This window comes from Schistocerca gregaria, chromosome 4 (genome assembly GCF_023897955.1).
Source record: "Schistocerca gregaria isolate iqSchGreg1 chromosome 4, iqSchGreg1.2, whole genome shotgun sequence".
In the NCBI taxonomy this organism is placed as follows: domain Eukaryota; kingdom Metazoa; phylum Arthropoda; class Insecta; order Orthoptera; family Acrididae; genus Schistocerca; species Schistocerca gregaria.
Genome location: NC_064923.1, coordinates 161063977 through 161086468, shown reverse-complemented (window position 1 = coordinate 161086468; position 22492 = coordinate 161063977). Strand labels below are relative to the sequence as shown.

The window sequence follows — 22492 nt, the reverse complement described above, 5'->3', positions numbered from 1 at the left end:
TTGATTGAAATATTGATGTCGGTGACAGAATGATCTGTAGGGATCTGGTTATCTGTGTTCACATTATATGTAGTCAACTGCTCTTTGCTGTATATAACCCACTTTTAGTCACAAAACTAAAACTGCAAGCTACATTCAGAAAATTTGTATTAGGTAATAGACAAGCATCCAGTGAGTACTTTGGTTGATGCTGCATACAAATAGGTCCCATCACACATAATCTGTGAAAAATTCAGAGATTTGGGGCACTATGTAACTACTACTGTTGTTCTGTACCCCTCTTTAGTTCTCTATCCAAGAAAACATTTTACATCTTGCCTTGCAGGAATTCTCAATATGATCATGCCCTGATGGGCAGGGTGAGCAATAGTCTCTGGCTGTTTGCTGATGACGTTATAGTGTACAAGAATGTATTGTTGTTGAATGATTGTAGGAGGATTCAAGAGGACTTAGACAAAATTTCTAGTTGGTGCGAATAATGGCAGCTTGCTCTAAATGCAGAAAAATGAAAGTTAATGCAGATGAGTAGGGGAAAAAATCCTTTTGTTCTAATACACCACAGTTGTGTGCTGATGGACACAGTTGTATTGATTAAATGTCTAGGTGTAAATTTGTAAAGTGACATGAATGGGATGAGCATGTAGCATGGTAGTATTCCAGATGAATGGTTGATTTCAGTTTATTGCGAGAATTTCAGAGAAGTGTAGTTGATTTATAGAGGAGAAAGCATGTAGCACACTAGTGCGATCCGTTCTCGAATATTGCTCGAGGGTGTGAAATCCCCACCAACTTGAATTACAGGAAGACATTGAAGTCATTCAGAGGCATGCATGCTGCTAGATTTGTTACTGGTTCATTTGATCAGCATACAGGTATTACAGAGATGCTTTATGAACTGAGATGGTAATCTCTGGAGGCAAGATGTTCTTTCTGTGAGGCTCTATTAAGGGGGGGGGGGGGGCATTTAAGGCCGCTTGCAGAACAGTTCTGCTGCCACTGGTGTACATTTCACACCAGGACCAGAAAGATAAGATAAGAGAAATTAGCGATCTTACGGACGAATGTAGATGGTAGTTTTTCCCTCGCTCCATTTATGGGTGGAACAGGTATGGAAATAGCTAGTGGTGGTATAAGGTACCCTCTGCCATGCACCGTATGGTGGCTTGCGGAATATGTATGTAGATACTTTTCAGAAGTCTGCCGCTGAAGCCAAGTGGTCAACATGACGTACCCCCTTGTGGCAGACCTGTGTTCGATTTTCGGTACTGTCAGGGATTTGTCCTTGGTGGGAGGATGGACTGGGTTGCATTCAGCCCCTTGGTGCCAATTTTGTCCACCTCCATAGCTGACAGATCAGCGCAACTGACTGCTATATGGAGACTGCGAGTTTGATTCCCCATGTAGCACAGGATTTTTTTCTAGGTGGGAGGAGTGGTACAGGGTGCATTTAGCCTAGAGACCAATTGAGGAGCTACTTGACTGATTAGTAGCAGAACCAAGGTCAAGAAACCCAATGGCAACTGGGAGAGCAGTGTGCTGACCACATGCCCCTCCCTACTGCATCCAGTGATGCCACTGGCAGAGAAAGACATGGTGGTTGGTCGGATCTAATTGCCCCTTCTAGGGACAGAATGCAGAACTTTACCATCTTACTTACTTTTCAGAAGTCAAGATCCACCTGAATTTCACATTACTGATGTTTTTGGAATCTGTGCTGGATGGTATTGAGGAGATAATGCTTTTCGATATACTTCATTATGATTGAGCTCAGAATGTATTCTAAGGACCTACAACACAAAGCTATCAGTTATAGTGAATATTAATTTTGTGTATCATTTCTGGTGTGCATCTCATAGACACACACAAGTGACCTGCACAATTTTCCAAGCACTGTGCATAGGTTTTGTTCAAGAGATCTATGGTGTATTACAGTTAAGATACTGGTTAATTTTGCATTGTGTATAGAATGGTGATAGGGATTATATTGGTCCCAAGGTCCTTTCTTGATTTTAGCAATTTTATTTGTTTCTCACTGTCTCTGTAGTGCCAGTCACCATTGACATCCTTTATGTAAGGTGAAGGCCAGCACAATGTCCATTGTTTTACATTCACATTTTTCTGAAGTAGGCCTATGCAGAACATGAAAATGATCAAATTCTCTAAATTATGATTTAAAGTTAAGGCCATAGCAGCTGGAGATAGTGGTCATGTTTGCACGAGGTGTGCTTGCTTGTGTGAATGCGTGTGTGTTTCCTTTCTGAACAAGGCTTTGGCCAAAGGCTTATGTGTAATAGTGTTTTTGTTGTGCCTGTCTGCAACTCAGTGTGTCATCTGTACAGTGAGAAGCAGTCTATCTGTATCAATATATTGTCATATATCTAAAAACAAAGATGCTGTAACTTACCAAACGAAAGCGTTGGTATGTTGATAGAGACAAAAAACCCACACAAACATGCACACAAATTACAAGCTTGCGCAACCCACGGTTGCTTTGTTAGGAAAGAGGGAAGGAGAGGGAAAGACGAAAGGATGTAGGTTTTAAGGGAGAGGGTAAGGAGTCATTTCCATCCCGGGAGCGGAAAGACTTACCTTAGGGAAGGTAGGTCTTTCTGTTTGAGCTCAGAATGTATTCTAAGGATCTACAACACAAAGCTATCAGTTATTGTCAAAAGCTTTCTCTAAGTATACAAATGCTAGAAATGTAGGTTTGCCTTTCCTTAATCTTTCTTCTAAGATAAGTCATGGGGGTCAGTATTGCCTCACACTTGCCATTGCCATTCTACATTTTATTTCCTCTCTACTTCGACCATCATCAGTCATTTTTCTCCCCAAATAGCAAAACTCCTTTACTACTTTAAGTGTCTCATTTCCTAATCTAATTCCCTCAGCATCTCTCGATTTAATTCGACTACATTCCATTACCCTCATTTTGCTTTTGTTGAAGTTCGTCTTATACCCTCCTTTCAAGACACTGTCCATTCCGTTTAGCTGCTATTCCAAGTCCTTTGCTGTCTCTGACAGAATTACAATGTCATCTCCGGACCTCAAAGTTTTTATTTTTTCTCCATGGATTTTAATTCCTACTCCGAACTTTTCTTTTGTTTCCTTTATTGCTTGCTCAATATACAGATTGAATAACATCGGGGATAGGCTACAACCCTGTATCACTCCCTCCCCAACCATTGCTCCCCTTTCACGTCCCTCGACTCTTATAACTACCATCTGGTTTCTGTACAAATTGTAAATAGCCTTTCGCTCCCTGTATTTTGCCCCTGCCACCTTCAGAATTTGAAAGAGACTATTCCAGTCAACATTGTCAAAAGCTTTCTCTGAGTCTACAAATGCTAGAAATGTAGGTTTGCCTTTCCTTAATCTTTCTTCTAAGATAAGTCATAGGGGTCAGTATTGCCTCACATGTTCCAACATTTCTACGGAATCCAAACTGATCTTCCCCAAGGTCGGCTTCTATCAATTTTTCCATTCGTCTGTAAAGAATTCACGTTAGTATTTTGCAGCTGTGACTTATTAAACTGACAGGTTGGTAATTTTCACATCTGTCAACATCTGCTTTCTTTGGGATTGGAATTATTATATTCTTCTTGAAGTCTGACGGTATTTTGCCTGTCTCATACATCTTGTTCACCAAATGGTAGCTTTGTCAGGGCTGGCTCTCCCAAGGCTGTCAGTAGTTCTAGTGGAATGTTGTCTACTCCGGGGGCCTTGTTTCGACTCAGGTCTTTCAGTGCTCCTTCAACTCTGTCAAACTCTTCACACAATATCATATCTCCCATTTAATCTTCATGTACATCCTCTTTCATTTCCATAATATTGTCGTCAAGTACATCGCCCTTGTATAGACACGTCTATATACTCCTTCCACATTTCTGCTTTCCCCTCTTTGCTTAGAACTGTTTTTCCATCAAAGCTCTTGATATTCATGCAAGTGGTTCTCCTATCTCCAAAGGTCTCATTAATTTTCCTGTAGGCAGTATCTATCTTACCCCTAGTGAGATAAGCCTCTACATCCTTACATTTATCCTTTAGCCTTCCCTGCTTAGCCATTTTGCACTTCCTGTCGATATCATTTTTAAGACGTTTGTGTTCCTTTTTGTCTGCATCATTTACTGCATTTTTATATTTTCTCCTTTCATGAATTAAATTCAATATTTCTTCTGTTACCCAATGGTTTCCACTAGACCTCGTCTTCTTACCTATTTGATCCTCTGCTGCCTTCACTATTTCATCCCTCAAAGCTACCCATTCTTCTACTGTATTTCTTTCTCCCATTCCTGTCAATTGTTCCCTTATGCTCTCCCTGAAACTCTGTACAACCTGTGGTTCTTTCAATTTATCCAGGTCCCATGTCCTTAAATTCCCACTTTTTTGCAGTTTCTTCAGTTTTAATCTACACATCTGCCACTGGAAATGTCTTACAGTTTAAAACCTGGTTCCTAAATCTCTGTCTCACTATTATATAATCCAGGGTTCTTCCATGTATACAACCTTTTTTATGATTCTTGAACAAAGTGTTAGCTATGATTAACTTATGCTCTGCGCAAAATTCTATCAGGGGGCTTCCTTTTTCAGTTCTTAGTCCCAATCCATATTCACCTACTATGTTTCCTTCTCTCCCTTTTCCTACTCTCTAATTCCAGTCACACATGACTATTAAATTTTTGTCACCCTTCACTACCTGAATGATTTCTTCTATCTCCTCATACATTTCATCAATTTCTTCCTCATCTGCAGAGCTAGTTGGGATATAAACTTGTACTACTGTAGTAGACGTGGGCTTCGTGCTTATCTTGGCCACAATAATGCATTCACTATGCTGTTTGTAGTAGCTTACCCATACTCCTATTTTTTTATTCATTATTAAACCTACTCCTGCATTACCCCTATTTGATTTTGTATTTATAACCCTGTATTCACCTGACCAAAAGTCTTGTTCCTCCTGCCACCAAACTTCACTAATTCCTACTATATCTAACTTTATCCTATCCATTTCCCTTTTTAAATTTTCTAACCTACCTGCCTAATTAAGGGATCTGACATTCCACGGTCCGATCTGTAGAACACCATTTTTGTTTCTCCTGATAACGACGTCCTCTTGAGTAGTCCCTGCCCAGAGATCCGAATGGGGGACTATTTTACCTCTGGAATATTTTACTCAAGAGGACGCCATCATCATTTAACCATACAGTAAAGCTGCATGCCCTCAGGAAAAATTACGGCTGTAGTTTCCCCTTCCTTACAGCCTTTCGCAGTGCCAGCAATGCAAGGCCGTTTTGGTTAGTGTTACAAGGCCAGATCAGTCAATCATCCAGACTGCTGCCCCTGTAGCTACTGAAAAGGCTGCTGTCCCTCTTCAGGAACCACACGTTTGCCTGGTCTCTCAACAGATACCCCTCCGTTGTGGTTGCACCTATGCTACGACTATCTTTATTGTTGAGGCCCGCAAGCCTTCCCACCAACGGCAAGGTCCATGGTTCATGAAAAAACATGACAGTAAAATCAGATATATTTGGAGTGATACGGAGGTTTATGTATAGTTGTTCTTTGTGCACACTATTCCTGAAAGGATAGTATTATGTCCCAAAGCTGGTATCTAGTACGTAAAAAATATAAAAAAACTGCAACTATAGACTAAAACATATAATATATCTATAGAAAAGAGAGGTTTGAATGTATTATATAAAGTGTCCTGCCACACACACCATTAAAAAAGGTAGCAGAAAATATGTGTAGATGTGTATGAAGCTGCACATAGAAAGCAAAAACCTTACCACACTGACAATCAGTTGCAAACATATGAGGATATGGAATATCTTTGCAGATGCAAACTGCCTTAATGGATTTTTGGTGAGCTGCATACGCAACTCTGACTGATTTTAACCAAGTATTTTATTTTGGATTGTGAATGTGTATCAGAAGCAATAGCATTATAAGAAAAGTGTGGGAAGACTCCTGTATGTACATCTTCTTTAAGTCACTGTGAGCTTCATGGCGTAGGATATTTTCTATCATTTTATTTCTTTGTGTTTGTTTTATTTATTCACCTAGGGATCATGTGACAATGATACAGGGTTCATCACTGCAATAAAATAAAAATAAATATTTCAATGACATGCATACATACAGAATACATAACTATGGCAATGTAGTCAGGACAATATAGTCAGCTGTGCAGGCAAATGTGGTTTTGTAAGGGGCAATCAAAGGAAAATGAAACAGGTTAGAAAAATCAGTAATCTGTTGATTATTTCAAATGTAATTGCCATAAATGTTAATACATTTATCCCACTGTGAGACAAGACAGTCAATTCCTTCATGGAAAAATGTTTGTGGTTGGATACAGGGCCGTGATTGTACCCAGACAAACACATCTTTGTCTGAAGAAATATATGGCCACGAATGCCGTTCTTCAGGGCTCCAGAAATACGGAAATCACATGGGGAGCGATTGGGACTATTTGGAGGATGTATAAGGACTTCCCAGCAAAAATCATGTAGCATAGTCAAAACAACCTTGACAACATCTGAACCTGCTGCAGAATTTTTTCCGGGAAGCCCTTAAAAATTCTTCATAGTGCCATGATCTCCCCCAATATGATTTTGGAGCCCTGAAGAAAGACATCCATGCCGGTTGATTTGCTTCGGATGAAGAGCTGCATACTTGGGGACAGTTGTGCCTATGTTTCTGTTTTCTATTTGGTTCAAGGCCTGAGGGAGCCATTCAGTTTCAGTCCCTATTGAACCAGATATTAACGGTACAAATGGTGGAAGAGGATGGTAATAGCATCCCAATGGTAGAAGAGGCAGAAGACATTGGTTCAGGGCAGGCAGAGGTCAAAGCCTGTAGTGCACCTCTAATCTTCTTATCTCACATTGAAATAAAGGTATTAACTGTTATATAGGTTAATTTTGAAGCAATAAACAGTTTACTTACATTTTGTCCATGTATCTCATTTTCATTTGACATAAGGGTACTCTACAGCTCTGAAGAGGAATTCTTGTGAAAGCTAGCTGCATTCTCAGTCTTGTTTATGTGCCACTGATTACTCAATGCTTCAACTATTCATGAGTTGTTACATTTACTCCTTAAATTATTAATTTTCTACCAATGTCTTTCCATTATCAATTTATACTTCACAGATAACACTTTATGGAAGCTAGCAAGTTTTTTTCATATTTCTAGTAGCAGTGATACTTATATTTTGGCACAGTCATATTTTGCAAATGTAATGGTGGAAGTTACTGTAATGGAAGAAAGGAAAAGCTTCTCCATACACCAGAACAAGTTACAGAAAGAAACATCAGAGTGAAGCTAGCAATAAAAAACAAAGAAAACTAGACATGGCTGAGGGAGCAGAGGATAGAAGGAATTAATAGGGAAAGTATAATGATACAGTTACTGATTACTGACATAATATAAGAGGACCTATACAAAAGATAGAATGTGATGATTCAAAAAGTATGACAGATGCCATTGGAGGTGGGTGAAAGACAGAGAACAGCTGAAGAAAGTGAATGAAAGTTAGATAATTTCAGGAGAATCACGTGGATGGCAAGAGTCAAACAAGTGCCATGGGCCAATTTTCATTTCTAGAACACAACAGCATTGCTGTTTGGAGGAGATGCAAATGGTCCTTGTATGAAACAAGTTTCACGAGTTGTTAAACATGCTTAGTAGTATATAACTGCTTGTTGTCAGTGTAGACAGTTTTCTGTACCTGTTTATTCTGAATTATAAGTTGGTGTACCAGAACAGAATGAGGAATAAATTTGCAGGTCACTTTTTTCATAATATTGTCTGCACTTAACTACTTCATGGGATATCTAGTGCCAGAAGAAGGGGGGGGAATATTAATGTGAAGTCATGCTAGGGTATGGGAGGAATAAATATTCAGACCAGAGATGGGTAATAGGGGGAGGTAATTAATTGAACAAAAACACCTCCAAAATCCACTTTTACAGAATTATGGTCACAGTAGAAGAGCTTTATTGTATGTTTAAATGATGTTGGCATTGTCTTGGGTAAAATGTTCCAGAGGTAAAATAGCCCCCTTTAACACCTCCGGGTGGCGACTACTAAGGAAGACATCATTAACAAGAGAAACAATACTGGCGTTCTGAAAGAACCAGAGGTTGTAGAGACTTTCAGAGATAGTAATGATTGACAAGAAAGGGGAAAGAAATACAGTAAAAGAAGGGTGCGTAGGTTTTCAGAGATGAAATAGTGAAGGATCAAGTAGGTAAAAAGTCAAGGGCTAGTAGAAGTCCTTGGGTAACAGAGGAGATACTGAATTTAATTGATGAAAGGAGAGAATATAAAATTGTAGTGAATGAACCAGATGAAAAGGAATACAGATGTCTCATAAATGAGATTGACAAGAAGTGCAAAATGGTTGAGTAGAGAGGGCTAGAGAACAATGTAAGGATGTAGCAGCATATGTAATTACGGGTAAGATGGATACTGTCTACAGGAAAATTAGAGAGACCTTTGGAGAACATCAAGAGTTCAGATGGAAAACCAGCCCTAAGCAAAGAAGGGAAAGCAGGAAGATGGAAGGAGTATATAGAGGGTCTATACAAAGGGAAAGTACTTGAGGGCAATAGTATAGAAATCGAAGAGGGTATAGATGAAAATGAAATGGGAGATATGATATTGTGTGAAGAATTTGACAGAACACTGAAAGACCTAAGTTGAAACAAGGCTCTGGTAGTAGGCAACATTCTATAAGAACTACTGATAGCCGTGGGAGAGCCTCTCGTGACAAAACTCTTCCATCTGGCGAGCAAGATGTATGAGACAGACTCCAATCCCAAAGAAATCAAGTGTTGACAGGTGTGAAAAAGTACCGACTATTACTTTCATAAGCCAAAGTTGCAAAGTACTAATATGAATTCTTTATGGACGAATGAAAAATCATTAGAAGCTGACCCTGGACAAGATCAGTTTGGATTCCGTAGAAATATTGGAGCAAGTGAGGTAATACTGACCCTACGGCTTATCATAGAACATAGGTTAAGGAAAGGCAAACCTACATTTCTAGCATTTGTAGATTTAGAGAAAGCTTTTGACAACGTTGATTGGAATACTCTTTCAAATCCTGAAGCTGGCAGGGGTAAAATATAGGAAGCAGATGGCTATTAACGATTTGTACAGAAACCAGATGGCAATTATAGGGGTTGAGGGGCACAAAAGGGAAGCAGCAGTTGAGAAGGGAATGAGCAGAGTTGTAGCGTCTCTCTCTTGTTGTTCAATCTGTATATTGAATTAAAATCCGTAGAGAAGCAATAAAGACTGTGAGGTTTGCTGACAACATTGTATTCTGTCAGTGACAGCAAAGCACCTGGAAGAGCAGTTGAATGGAGTGAACAGTATCTTGAAAGGAGGATGTAAGATGAACACCAACAAAAGCAAAATAAGGTTAATGAAATGTAATTGAATTAAACCAGGCGATGATGAGGGGATTAGATTAGGAAATGAGGCACGTAAAGTAGTAGATAAGTTTTGCTACACTCCTGGAAATGGAAAAAAGAACACATTGACACCGGTGTGTCAGACCCACCATACTTGCTCCGGACACTGCGAGAGGGCTGTACAAGCAATGATCACACGCACGGCACAGCGGACACACCCGGAACCGCGGTGTTGGCCGTCGAATGGCGCTAGCTGCGCAGCATTTGTGCACCGCCGCCGTCAGTGTCAGCCAGTTTGCCGTGGCATACGGAGCTCCATCGCAGTCTTTAACACTGGTAGCATGCCGCGACATCGTGGACGTGAACCGTATGTGCAGTTGACAGACTTTGAGCGAGGGCGTATAGTGGGCATGCGGGAGGCCGGGTGGACGTACCGCCGAATTGCTCAACACGTGGGGTGTGAGGTCTCCACAGTACATCGATGTTGTCGCCAGTGGTCGGCGCACGTGCCCGTCGACCTGGGACCGGTCCGCAGCGACGCACGGATGCACGCCAGGACCATAGGATCCTACGCAGTGCCGTAGGGGACCGCACCGTCACTTCCCAGCAAATTAGGGACACTGTTGCTCCTGGGGTATCGGCGAGGACCATTCGCAAGCGTCTCCATGAAGCTGGGCTACGGTCCCGCACACCGTTAGGCCGTCTTCCGCTCACGCCCCAACATCGTGCAGCCCGCCTCCAGTGGTGTCGCAATAGGCGTGAATGGAGGGACGAATGGAGACGTGTCGTCTTCAGCGATGAGAGTCGCTTCTGCCTTGGTGCCAATGATGGTCGTAAGCGTGTTTGGCGCCGTGCAGGTGAGCGCCACAATCAGGACTGCATACGACCGAGGCACACAGGGCCAACACCCGGCATCATGGTGTGGGGAGCGATCTCCTACACTGGCCGTACACCTCTGGTGATCGTCGAGGGGACACTGAATAGTGCACGGTACATCCAAACCGTCATCGAACCCATCGTTCTACCATTCCTAGAACGGCAAGGGAACTTGCTGTTCCAACAGGACAATGAACGTCCGCATGTATCCCGTGCCACCCAACGTGCTCTAGAAGGTGTAAGTCAACTACCCTGGCCAGCAAGATCTCCGGATCTGTCCCCCATTGAGCATGTTTGGGACTGAATGAAGTGTCGTCTCACGCGGTCTGCACGTCCAGCACGAACGCTGGTCCAACTGAGGCGCCAGGTGGAAATGGCATGGCAAGCCGTTCCACAGGCCTACATCCAGCATCTCTACGATCGTCTCCATGGGAGAATAGCAGCCTGCATTGCTGTGAAAGGTGGATATACACTGTACTAGTGCCGACATTGTGCATGCTCTGTTGCCTGTGTCTATGTGCCTGTGGTTCTGTCAGTGTGATCATGTGATGTATCTGACCCCAGGAATGTGTCAATAAAGTTTCCCCTTCCTGGGACAATGAATTCACGGTGTTCTTATTTCAATTTCCAGGAGTATATTTGGGGAGCAAAATAAGTGATGATGGTTGACGTAGAGATGATATAAAATGGAGACTGGCTATGGAAAGGAAAGTATTTATGAAGAAGAGAAATTTGTTGACATTGAGTGTAGATTTAAGTGTCAGGAAGTATTTTCTGGCAGTATTTGTATGGCGTGTAGCCATTTATGGAAGTGAAACATGTATATTAAATAGTTCAGACATGAAGAGAATAAAAGCTTTCAGAATGTGGTGTTACAGAATAACGCTGAAGATTAAATAGGTAGATCATGGAACTAATGAGGAGGTACTGAGTAGAATACGGAGAAGAGGGAATTTGTGGCACAACTTAACTAGAAGAAGGGATCAGTTGGTAGGATACTTTCTGAGGCATCAAGAGGTTGCCAATTTATTTTTGGAGGGAAGTGTGGAAGGTAAAATTTAGGGGGAGATCAAGAGATGAATACACTAAGCAGAGTTGAAAGGATGTAGGTTGCAGCAGTTACTTGTAGATGAATAGGGTTGCAAAGGATAGAGTAGCATGGAGAGCTGCATCAAACCAGTCTCTGGACTGAAGACCAAAACAACAACAGGACGACCAATCTGTGGCAAGCATGTAGATGTGTACTTTTATCCCAAATTTCCCCAGTTATTACCTGTTCAGTGCAGACACATATTAAACTATCACATGTTAACTCCTTAAGGTGATAAGTGAGCTGCGAGCTGTTCTACATTCATATGCAGGGTTTGTTACAATATGTGAGATGTTTTTTGACTCTGGCGTTACACAGCACATGATGCCAAGAGTCTTGTCATACAGCACAGCACAACGCAACAGTAGCTTTGCCTGGCAGCACAACATTACTGAAAACACTCAAGATGTTCTGCATACTGTACAAAGTTCTACATTCTCATCACCAATGGCCAGGCACTCTATGGCCATAGTTCCAAAAACAGTGCTTTCCTAACCTACGGTTGCTTGACAATGTTTGCGCAATTCTAGGTGCTCATCAAAACTATTTCAAATATGCATACTTCTGTTCAAGCGAACAGATTTTATGGAAACAAGTGAAGCCTTGATGTAATATTGCAACCACTTATGAGAACCAAACTTGGCAGTGTTTACACTACAATAATTGGACAGTGTTTACACTGCAATAACAGGTTTTGGCTGTCTTGCCTTTCAATTTTAACATATTTATTGGATAATTTTGTGCAAAATTGTTGTAATCAGTTTTATAAGAGTTTCCAGATCCTCTTATAAAATGTGTATCATTTCATTAAAATATATTAGCTTTAGTATATCAGCTAGTAAAAGAGCTAAGAATAGCAACCAGACAACAAAATTACATGCTATTCTGAAAATAGTGCTACTATAATTTGCCAAATCACTGTTTCGACATCTTGAGTTGTTAAAGTCTTCTGAATCTTGTGCTGTATATAATGAACTGTCTCACAGGTGGTTCTTTAATCCATGAATTTTGAATTGTGAATTTTGAAGTGTGGATAGCAGTAATACACTCATTGCAATTATTCAGATATTTATAACTTATATAAAATACTGTGAAAATACATATATTAAAGGGAGTGGGACCAGCATAAAATCTGCGCTCAGTTCATCTTTAAACACCCCTGAAGGGAAAGTTTATTTTCAGATGCGTGTTAATCAAAATAAATTCTAATTTTATAGGTCCTAGACAGATTGTTAGGTACCTGTAAGCAAGTTTACACATATCTTATGCAGTCATCACTCACCCATCTTCTTTTCTTAACCCATCATTCACACCATTTCTTTTCCTGTATCATAGTTCTACCCATGCTCTTAATGACTTCCGCTGATCTTCTTTTCCTTTTGCAATGTTAGATTTCATATCAATTCTACTTTTATTATTGACTGCCTTCATGTCAGTTCACATGATAAAGTGATGTAAGTCATTTCCTTTACAACTTTTTGCTTCACGCATGTGCTTCATAATGCACATTATCATTGCTAGTATTTTCTGTGTAAATGTCTCAGGTTGCCAAAATGTGTGTGTGTGTGTGTGTGTGTGTGTGTGTGTGTGTGTGTGTGTGTGTGTGTGTGTGTGTGTGTGTTTGTTGTTGTTGTTGTTGTTGTTATCATCATCATAATTTTTCCTCAGGATGGGGGGGGGGGGGGGGGGGGGGCAGATACTGGAATACAGGTTTTGCGATGGTGGATTTTTAAAGGAAATAAGAAATGTTGATATGAGTCATATGTTAGGCGATGTCAGGGATGAGTGAACGGGGTATTAGCAGTGCATTTTCTTTTTATTTATTTATGTCATCTTCAAAAATTTTGCACACTATTGATGTTAATACTTCATACAAATTGAATAATATCTAATGGCACATATAATAATAATAATAATAATAATAATAATAATGAAGAAAACAGCTACATCATGTTACAATTAGTATAAGTTAAATTTTTTTATCTTCTTTTGCACAATCAAAAAAGTCCTGCCCATTGTTGTAGGTGAAGAGGACCATGTACAAATCAGCAAACTGAAATTAAATGAAAAATGTTTACAGAAAATTAGTCTGTCAAAAATACATTAATGTGCACAATAGACAGCTGCTGCACTGTGAAGATTCTAGAAATTTTTTGAGTCTCATATGTGTAAAAAGTTCACATAGTCCTATTTAAGTTTCTTTCTTAGAAAAGTCTTTCTGAGTCTGTTCAGTCTCTTGACATGGGGAAACTATGAGATTTCTTCTTTTGATGTACACAAACAATTATTAAAATGATTAACAATATAATAATTATAATAGCTAACACAATAGCTATAATTTCACCAGTTCCAAGAGTAAATCCTGTAATAAAACCGAGAAAAAGGTGTGAGAAGACAAAAATGCATAATATAGTATTGTATAACTTCAACCAATTGTCTTACCTGAAACATTTATTTTGTATCTCACAAAATTTCCAGCTACGTCAGTGACAAATATCTCGACTTCATTAATGCAGCAACTAACACTATATTGGTATGTTATTGTGCCTCTGATGCCCATCACTAAGTGGTCTGATGTTTGTAGTTGAACAGGCTGTGTTGTTATTTTGCGTATTCCTGGTTAAAAAAAAAATGTAAATATTCAGTGAACACACACACACACAATAACAACAAAATAATGTCACAAATAAAGTAAAGATAACTTTTGTGTCTTAAAATTGTCATCTGTGTCACATGTAATCACTGATTTTGTAAATTATTTTGATAAGTAAATGAGATCAGCAGTGAAATGACAGATTTTCATTTAAAGTGTCTATTGGCAAATGGGCAAAAATATGTTTAGTTGTGTAGCCAGATTTCTGCAGAAAGTCCCTTATCCCTCTTGTGTGTCAGGAATATAGTGGATTAGTGACAGCTGTAAAAGTGAACACAAGGTATCAAACAGTGGGAAGTAATCCGTAAGAGACCCAACATTTACAGATGTGCGGAGTTTCTTTTGGATGATGAAGATGTGAACATAGATGTTGATGCCAGCCTGGGGTGACAAACCAGTTGTTGATTTCCTTGTAGTATGTAAGATATCAATGGAATGAGTTTGAGAGATGATAGATTATCTACTATAGGTAACTTGCACTAGTATTGCGAGTCGACATGAGAAGTATGCAGGGCTACCAGTGCTGGAGTCAAATTAGTTAAGGAGAATAGCTCAAAAGAAGCCAACACTAATATAAATTCCAAACCTCAGCATTAGAACACAGAGTGGGTGTAGTTGTGAATTGTACGGTGCCTCAAATGTCATCTAATAATTGTGTACAGAAGACATATTAAAGGGATAGAAATCCTGGTAAATTGGAGATAATTGCAAACATAATTTACTGTGAAACATGTAGCACATGTTACGTGTAAGAAACTACTCCTATGTCAAAAAATTCTATGTCTCGCATATGTCACCACTCATACCTCCATTCACCAGCTCCACATGTGCTCTGTTTATGCCTCCTAGACAGGACTTTAGAAAACACAACTTTTAGAAAAAAAAATCTGCTTGTCCTGGAGATGTCTTACTGCTTTGAAGGTGCCTTAATAGACATGTTGGGAGATTGTAGGATGGGCATGATTACCAGGGAAATCAAATTGTAGCTGGTGAAATGGCTGTGCAATAAGAATCCTTGTGCTTGTATGAAGAAGCATACCAGCCTCCTCATCAGCTGCAGCAGTTGTGGAAATACCAGTGAGATAGGTTTTCCTAGCATACTTTATGGGAAACAGAAGTAAGTAATACAGCGGTAACAGAGGCCCAGAGAAGATAAAATAGTGACAACTAAGAGATGAGGGAACAGCATTTTAGTGTAAAATCACACTTCATATATCTGTACTACCCCAAATTAATCTACCTGATTAGCATTTGAGTACAGCGTTACCACCACAGACATGGACTGTGACATGTTGACAAGGACATACGACTGTGGATGACAAGAACGATGATAGCACAAGAGAAGGATACAGTCCTCAAGAAATGGGAAGCCGTTGTGTTAGAAGAAAATTGTGAGACATGTGTGACAATCAAAAGGAAAGCTAATAGAACTGTTGTAGGCCCAAAGAGAGAACCTTATCAGGAATTATATGATCCACTTGAAATGCCAGGTGGTTATAAGGAAACAAATTGGTTGGTCAGTGCATACATAAGAACTGCCTAAAACACTAAACGTTACAGGAGCATAAAATAAAAGGATGGAAAAATACTACAGGTCAAATGCCAAATCCAGGAAATTTCGGAAGCTTATTTTAATTAGCTCTTCAACACTGAATTCCTTCGTGTCCCAATCTCAGGAAGCACAGAAATTAACGGGTGGAAGTAACTGGAGAAGTAGACAATTTGAAGAATGTGAGGGCCTTTGTTTAAGTTGACATAGCCTCAGATTTTTCAAATTTAGCTGCTCTGCAGGAACTTTTTAGTACAAGTTACCATTTTTCTTTTGATACAAAATGTATGCTCCTGGGTGGTGCTTAACAGTATTAGTTTCTTATTACCCATTCATCAGAGAAATTAACTGTTCCAGTTTCATAAGTAGCAGAAGTGCAGTAACAGAAGATCGACAGACAAATATAGATGCCAAGAAGATAACTACAAATAAACCTTGTTTTACAGAAGTAAGGTTTGGGAAAGAGAAACATAGATGATGAAAATTGTTACACTTATGTAAAATGAGTAAGCTAGCAGTAGGCAATACCTGGCTTACAAAAAAGGAAGGTCATAAGGTAACATGGTACAGCCATGATTTATTGAGCATATCTGTAGTGAACTACATAATATGTGACCGTGTCACAAAGGTAACAGTCACAGATATCAAATTAATACCACCCAAAGCCCTAGATAATAATCATTGTCTTTAGGCAGTGACGATTAGAGGGATTAAAGAGGCAAAGGAGCCAGAAAGACTGGAAAGAAGGACAAGAGTGTGAAAGTTATAAGCAGAGAAATGTAAAGAAGAATTTCATAAAATAGTAAATGGCAATCTACTGAGTTACGAAATGCAGTCGGCAGAGGAGGAATGGGGAAGTTCAAGACAAAACTACTATTGTGGAAGCAGCAGGAAAATTGCACGGAAGAATCAGTGATAAGAAAAGTGGAAAGAAACACTCTTGTGGAATAGTAAACTAAGGAAGGATGTTGCTAAGAAAAACAAAACATTTTGTACTGTCTATGCAAACTAAGCTGACACTTGGCGTGAGGGCTGGTGGGAGTGACTGTAAATGGAAGATGTCGTACGGTCACTCCCATCAGCCAACGCTTCACGTATCAACTTAGTTTGTGCGTGTAGTATATGGTATCGAGAGAGATCAGAGGAAGCAAGAAATGAATACACTGAGAAGAAAGTGGCTAAGAGAACAGTCGCAGGAGAGAAGAGAAAATGGATGGAAGCGTGGACAAAAATGATTAAAGAGGACAGTGAGGGAAGTAAGAACATCCACTATGGAATGGTTAAGGCTAAGAAGAGAAGCTAGATGGAAAATGTCAGGATGATCAATAAAGAAGAACAAGAAGTTGGGAATGTATACATTGTTAAGGAGATGTGGAGTGAATAAGTTGAAGAGTTACTGAGTGTCAGTGGAAATATGGAAGAGGAAAATGAGGAGCGAGGGAATGTATTGGATGCTGAGATGTACGTAACCGGGATAGTTGTAAAGGAAGTGATAAAACCATGAAAGGAGGGAAAGCACATGGACTACATGAAATAAGTGTGAAGATGATGAGAGTAGTTGGCATTGTTGAGGAACAGTGGCTCTGTCGGGGTATGGGATCAGTATCAAAAGAAAGAAGATACCTGAAGACTGGAAAAAGAGAACCATAGTGAGAATTTCTAAAACGGGCTGTAGTAAACTGTTAAAATTATTGTGGAATTTTTTTTCTGTCATGCTGTCAAGGTATTTGAGAAGACCCAAGAAAACAAAATATAGAATATAGTGTTTGGGGGGGGGGGGATCATTGAGAGAGGAACAATGTTGTTTTTTGACCCGGAAAATTGACATTTTTAGGGTAAGGCTGCTCTAAGAGAGAAACTACGAATATTGTAAGAATATAGTAGAGGTATTACTGGATGCTGAGAAGGCGTGTGATAGTGTAAATAGAAGCAAGGACTTGGAGACCCTTCAGAAAAGAGAAATTTTAAGGTTGATGATGAGAAGAATAAAGGAAATTTATCAAGTAAGTGTGAATTGTGTAAAAATAGGAGAAGATAAGACAATGATTTGAACATAAAGATGGACTAAATCAAGGACATGCAGAATCCCCTATACTTTTTCATCACTATTATGGATGAGGTAATGACAGGAGTGGAATCATGAATAGGAGATGAAAATATGACGTTTGCAGATGATTTAGTGGTCTGAGAAAATGGAAGAGGAGGGGTGGAAGAAAGGCTAAATCAGTATATAGAAGAAAAATGTGGGACAGTGCGAATTGAAAATTTAATCCAAAGAAATGTGAAGTGATGGCAACAATGAGGAATAAGAGGAGAGTATCAGTGGAGATAAGTATGGAGCAAAAGTACAGAAGAAAGCAGAAAGCTTCAAGTAAGTGTGGAGCATAATAAAAAGACAACGGGAGGAATAGTAGCAAGGTTAATTTAAGGGAAAGGCAAGCCAAGGTTACTTGCATCAGAAATGTGGGTAATAAAGAAGAGACAGGCGAGCAGGATACATGTTTGTGAGATGAAATTTCAAATGTAGGACTTAAGGGCTTAGAATACTGGATACAGTAGGAAATGAGACAGTGAGAGAAATAGTGAAAGAGAAGCCCCTGCAAGAGGTCATAGAAAAGACAAGTTTAAGACAGTATGAGAATGTTAAAAGAGTGGGAGTTGGCAGGATACTGAGATGTGGCCACAAAATGATGATAGGAGGCAAGATACCTAGGGGAAGAGCAGACAGATGGATTGTTAGAGTGAAGGAATGTTTGATTAAGAGAGAGGAGAAGATTGGGATGGATTGGAGAGAGAAACATGGTGGGAGGACAGGGAAACAATTGCGAAGCTTATGTTCTAAATAGTCTCAGCCAGGGGCTGGAAACTGTAGATGATGTTGGTAAATTTAAATGTCCCATTGCATAAACAGGATGTTTTATATAGTGAAAGAAATAATAAATTACATTGTTCATCCTTACCAGAACTGTCATCCTTCACTGTAGCTTCAAAAGTCCAATTTCTGTAAGAGCATGTAGTAGGTTCTAGTGCTCCATCACAGTTTTTGGTGACTCTGTGACTTACGGATGGCTGAGTTGTGTCTACAACCTGCAAACCATGAACTTTGATACAACTTTTATATTACATAGTATAGATAAGAACCTTGCTGTTGGTGGGGAGGCTTGCATTCCTCAGCGATACAGATAGCTAATACAGTAGGTGCAACCATGACGGAGGGGTATCTGTTGAGAGGCCTGACAAGTGTATGGTTCCTGAAGAGGAGCAGCAGCATTTCAGTAGTTTCAGGGGCAACAGTCTGGATGATTGACTGATTTAGCCTTGTAACATCAATCAAAACTGCTTTGCTGTGCTGATACTCTGAACGGCTGAAAGTGAGGGGAAACTACAGCTGTAATTTTTCCTGAGGGCACGCAGCTCTACCATATGGTTAAGTGATGATGACATCCTCCTGGGTAAAATATTCCATAGGTAAAATAGTCCCCCATATGGATCTGTGGGCAAGGACTACTCAGGAGGACTTTGTTATCAGGAGAAACTAAATTGGCATTCTACAGATTGGAGCATGGAATGTGAGATCCCTTAATCGGGTGGGTGGGTTATAAAATTTAAAAATGGAAATGGATAGGATAAAGTTAGATATGGTGGGAATTAGCGAAGTTCAGTGGCAGGAGGAACAGCACTTCTGGTCAGGTGAATACAGGTTTATAAATACAAAATCAACTAGGGGTAATACAGGAGAAGGTTTAATAATGAGCAAAAAAAATGAGAACACAATTAAGTTACTACAAACAGCATAGTGGACGCATTATTGTAGCAAAGACAGGCATGAAGCCCACACCCACCACAATAGCACAAGTTTATGTATCAACTAGCTCTGCAGGTGAGGAGGAGATTGAGAAAATGTATGATGAGATAAAATAAATTATTCAGATAGTTAAGGGAGCTGAAAATTTGATGGCCATGGAGGACTGGAATTCAATAGTAGGAAAAGGAGAAGAAGGAAAAGTAATAGGTGAATATGGACAAGGGGAAAGTAGTGAAAGAAGGGCAGATGTGGAATCTGACCACAATCTATTGGTTATGAACTGTAGATTTAAACTGAAGAAACTGCAAAAAGGCAGGAATTTAAGGAGACGGGACATGGATAAACTTAAATAACCAGAGGTTGTAGAAGGTTTCAGAGGAAGCATTAGAGAATGATTGACAAGATTGGGGGAAAGGAATAGAGTAGAAGAAGAATGGGCAGGTTTGAGAGATGAAATAGTGAAGGCAGCAGAGGATGAAGTAGGTAAAAACACGAAGGCTAGTGGAAATCCGTGGGTAACACAAGAGATATTAAGTTTAATTGATGAAATAAGAAAATATAAAAATGCAGTAAATGAAGCAGGCAAAAGGGAATACAAATGTCTAAAAATGTTAGGGGTAATAGAGATACTGCCTACAAAAAATTAAAGAGATCACCTGTATGAGTATAAAGAACTCAGATGGAAAACCAGTCCTAAGCAAAGACAGGAAAGCAGAAAGATTGAAGGAGTATACAGAGGATTGATACAAGGGAGATGATAATGAGGGCAATATTATGGAAATGGAATAAGGCATAGATGAAGATGAGATGGGTGATATGATACTGCATGAAGAATTTGACAAAGCACTGAAAGACTTAAGCTACTATTAGAGCTACTAATAGCCTTTGGGAGAGCCAGCCATGACAAAACTCTTCCATCTGTTGAGCAAGATGTATGAGACACATGAAATACCCTCATATTTCAAGAAGACTGTAATAATCCCAGTTCCAAAGAAAGCAGGTGCTGGCAGGTGTGAATATTACCGAACTATAAGTTTAATAAGTCACGGCTCGAAAATACTAACATCAATCCTTTACAGAAGAATGGAAAAACTGGTAAAAGCCGACCTCAGGGAAGATCAGTATGGATTCCGGAGAAATGTATGAACATGGAAGACGATACTGACCTTATGACTTCACATAGAAAATAGGTTAAGGAAAGACAAACCTATGTTTCCAGCATTTGTAGACTTAGAAAAAGCTTTTGATAATGTTGATTGGTATATTTTCTTTCAAATTCTAAAGGTGGCAAGGATAAAATGTAGTGAGTGAATGGCTATTTACAATTTGTACAGAAACTAGATGACAGTTATAAGAGTCGAGGGGCACAAAAGGGAAGCAGTGGATGAGAAGAGAGTGAGACAGAGTTGTAGCCTGTCCCTGCTGTTATTCAATCTATATATTGATCAAGCAATTAAGGAAACAAAAGAAAATTTTGGAGTAGGAGTTAAAGTACAGCTGCAATCGGCGCTGAATTCGGTCGCGCAGATTGAGGCTGTTGCCAATGGGCACCACTGTGGGGAGCCGGACTCGGGTATCATGGGGATGTCAACCTCGTCCCGTCTGTCCCCAGATCGGTCTGCCGCTGTGGGTGCCCCGGTTGCTGCCCGCAGTGGGGCTGAGCCCTCGCCTGTGGTTGATTGGGAGGTCGTTCCAAGGCGTGGCAGGCAGCGAAAGGTGTCCCCGGAGGCTAATCAGAAAGCCTCCCCGGTGCGTCTGACAAACCGGTTTCAGGCACTGTCTCTGGCTGAGCCAGATGCAGCTGCCTGCCCTGTTTCAGAGGATCATTCTCAGCCTTCAAGGTCCGGGCAATCGCAGAGGGTGGGCTTACTGGTAGTTGGGAGCTCCAATGTTAGGCGCGTAATGGGGCCCCTTAGGGATAGGGCGGCTAAGGAGGGGAAGAAATCCAGTGTGCACTCTGTGTGCATTCCGGGAGGAGTCATTCCTGATGTGGAAAGGGTCCTTCCGGATGCCATGAAGAGCACAGGGTGCAGCCAGCTGCAGGTGGTGGCACATGTCGGCACTAATGACGTGTGTCGCTTTGGATCTGAGGAAATTCTCTCTGGATTCCAGCGGCTATCTGATTTGGTGAAGGCTGCCGGTCTTGCTTACGAGATGAAGGCAGAGCTCACCATCTGCAGCATCGTTGACAGAACCGACTGCGGACCTTTGGTGCAGAGCCGGGTGGAGGGTCTGAACCAGAGGCTCAGACGGTTTTGCGACCGTATTGGCTGCAGATTCCTTGACTTGCGCCATAGGGTGGTGGGGTTTCGGGTTCCGCTGAATAGGTCAGGAGTTTACTACACTCAGCTGGCGGCTACACGGGTAGCGGAGGCTGTGTGGCGTGGACTGGGCAGTTTTTTAGGTTAGAAGGCCTCGGGAAAGTGCGGGATGGGCTGCAATGTCAAAGGGTGCTTGGCAATTACAGGACGTGCTTGGCAATTACAGGACGTGCTTGGATCAAGGAACAGTCGGAATTATAGTTGTAAATTGTTGTAGTTGCGCTGGAAAAGTCCCTGAGCTTCAAGCGCTAATAGAAAGCACAGAAGCTGATATTGTTATAGGTACAGAAAGCTGGCAAAAGCCTGAAATAAGTTCTGCAGAAATTTTTACGAAGTCTCAGACGGTGTTCAGGAAAGATAGATTAGGAAGAATTGGTGGTGGAGTGTTTGTGTCTGTCAGCAGTGGTTTATCTTGTAGTGAAGTCGAAGTAGATACTCCGTGCGAATTGGTGTGGGTGGAGGTTATACTTAACAGCCGAATTAAGTTAATAATTGGCTCCTTCTACCGACCCCCAGACTCCGATGATACAGTTGCGGAACAGTTCAGAGAAAGTTTGAGTCTCGTAACAAATAAATACCCCACTCATACGGTTACAGTTGGTGGGGACTTCAACCTACCCTCGGTATGTTGGCAAAAATACTTGTTCAAAACCGGTGGTAGGCAGAAAACGTCTTCCGAGATTGTCCTAAATGCATTCTCCGAAAATTATTTCGAGCAGTTAGTTCACGAACCCACGCGAATTGTAAATGGTTGCGAAAACACACTTGACCTC

The 22492-nt window shown here is 40.5% G+C and overlaps 2 protein-coding genes across 3 annotated transcripts in view; one reads left to right on the top strand and one right to left on the bottom strand.

Annotated features, from left to right (window-relative positions):
• LOC126365914 (phospholipase DDHD2) overlaps positions 1-22492 on the top strand; it is a 213888-nt gene that overhangs the window by 6592 nt on the left and 184804 nt on the right. The window lies entirely within an intron of this gene.
• The window catches only part of LOC126365915 (uncharacterized), a 72973-nt gene continuing 63706 nt past the window's right edge, over positions 13226-22492 (bottom strand). The window contains exons 4-6 of one of the 2 annotated variants that reach the window (XM_050008653.1): positions 18554-18680; positions 13834-14007; positions 13226-13753 (exon numbers count right to left, since the gene is read on the bottom strand). In XM_050008653.1, coding sequence (XP_049864610.1) covers positions 13620-13753; positions 13834-14007; positions 18554-18680 — 435 coding nt within the window. In that variant the 3' untranslated portion in view covers positions 13226-13619. The remainder of the gene's footprint in view (positions 13754-13833; positions 14008-18553; positions 18681-22492) is intronic. The other variant, XM_050008654.1, reaches the window with a different exon arrangement.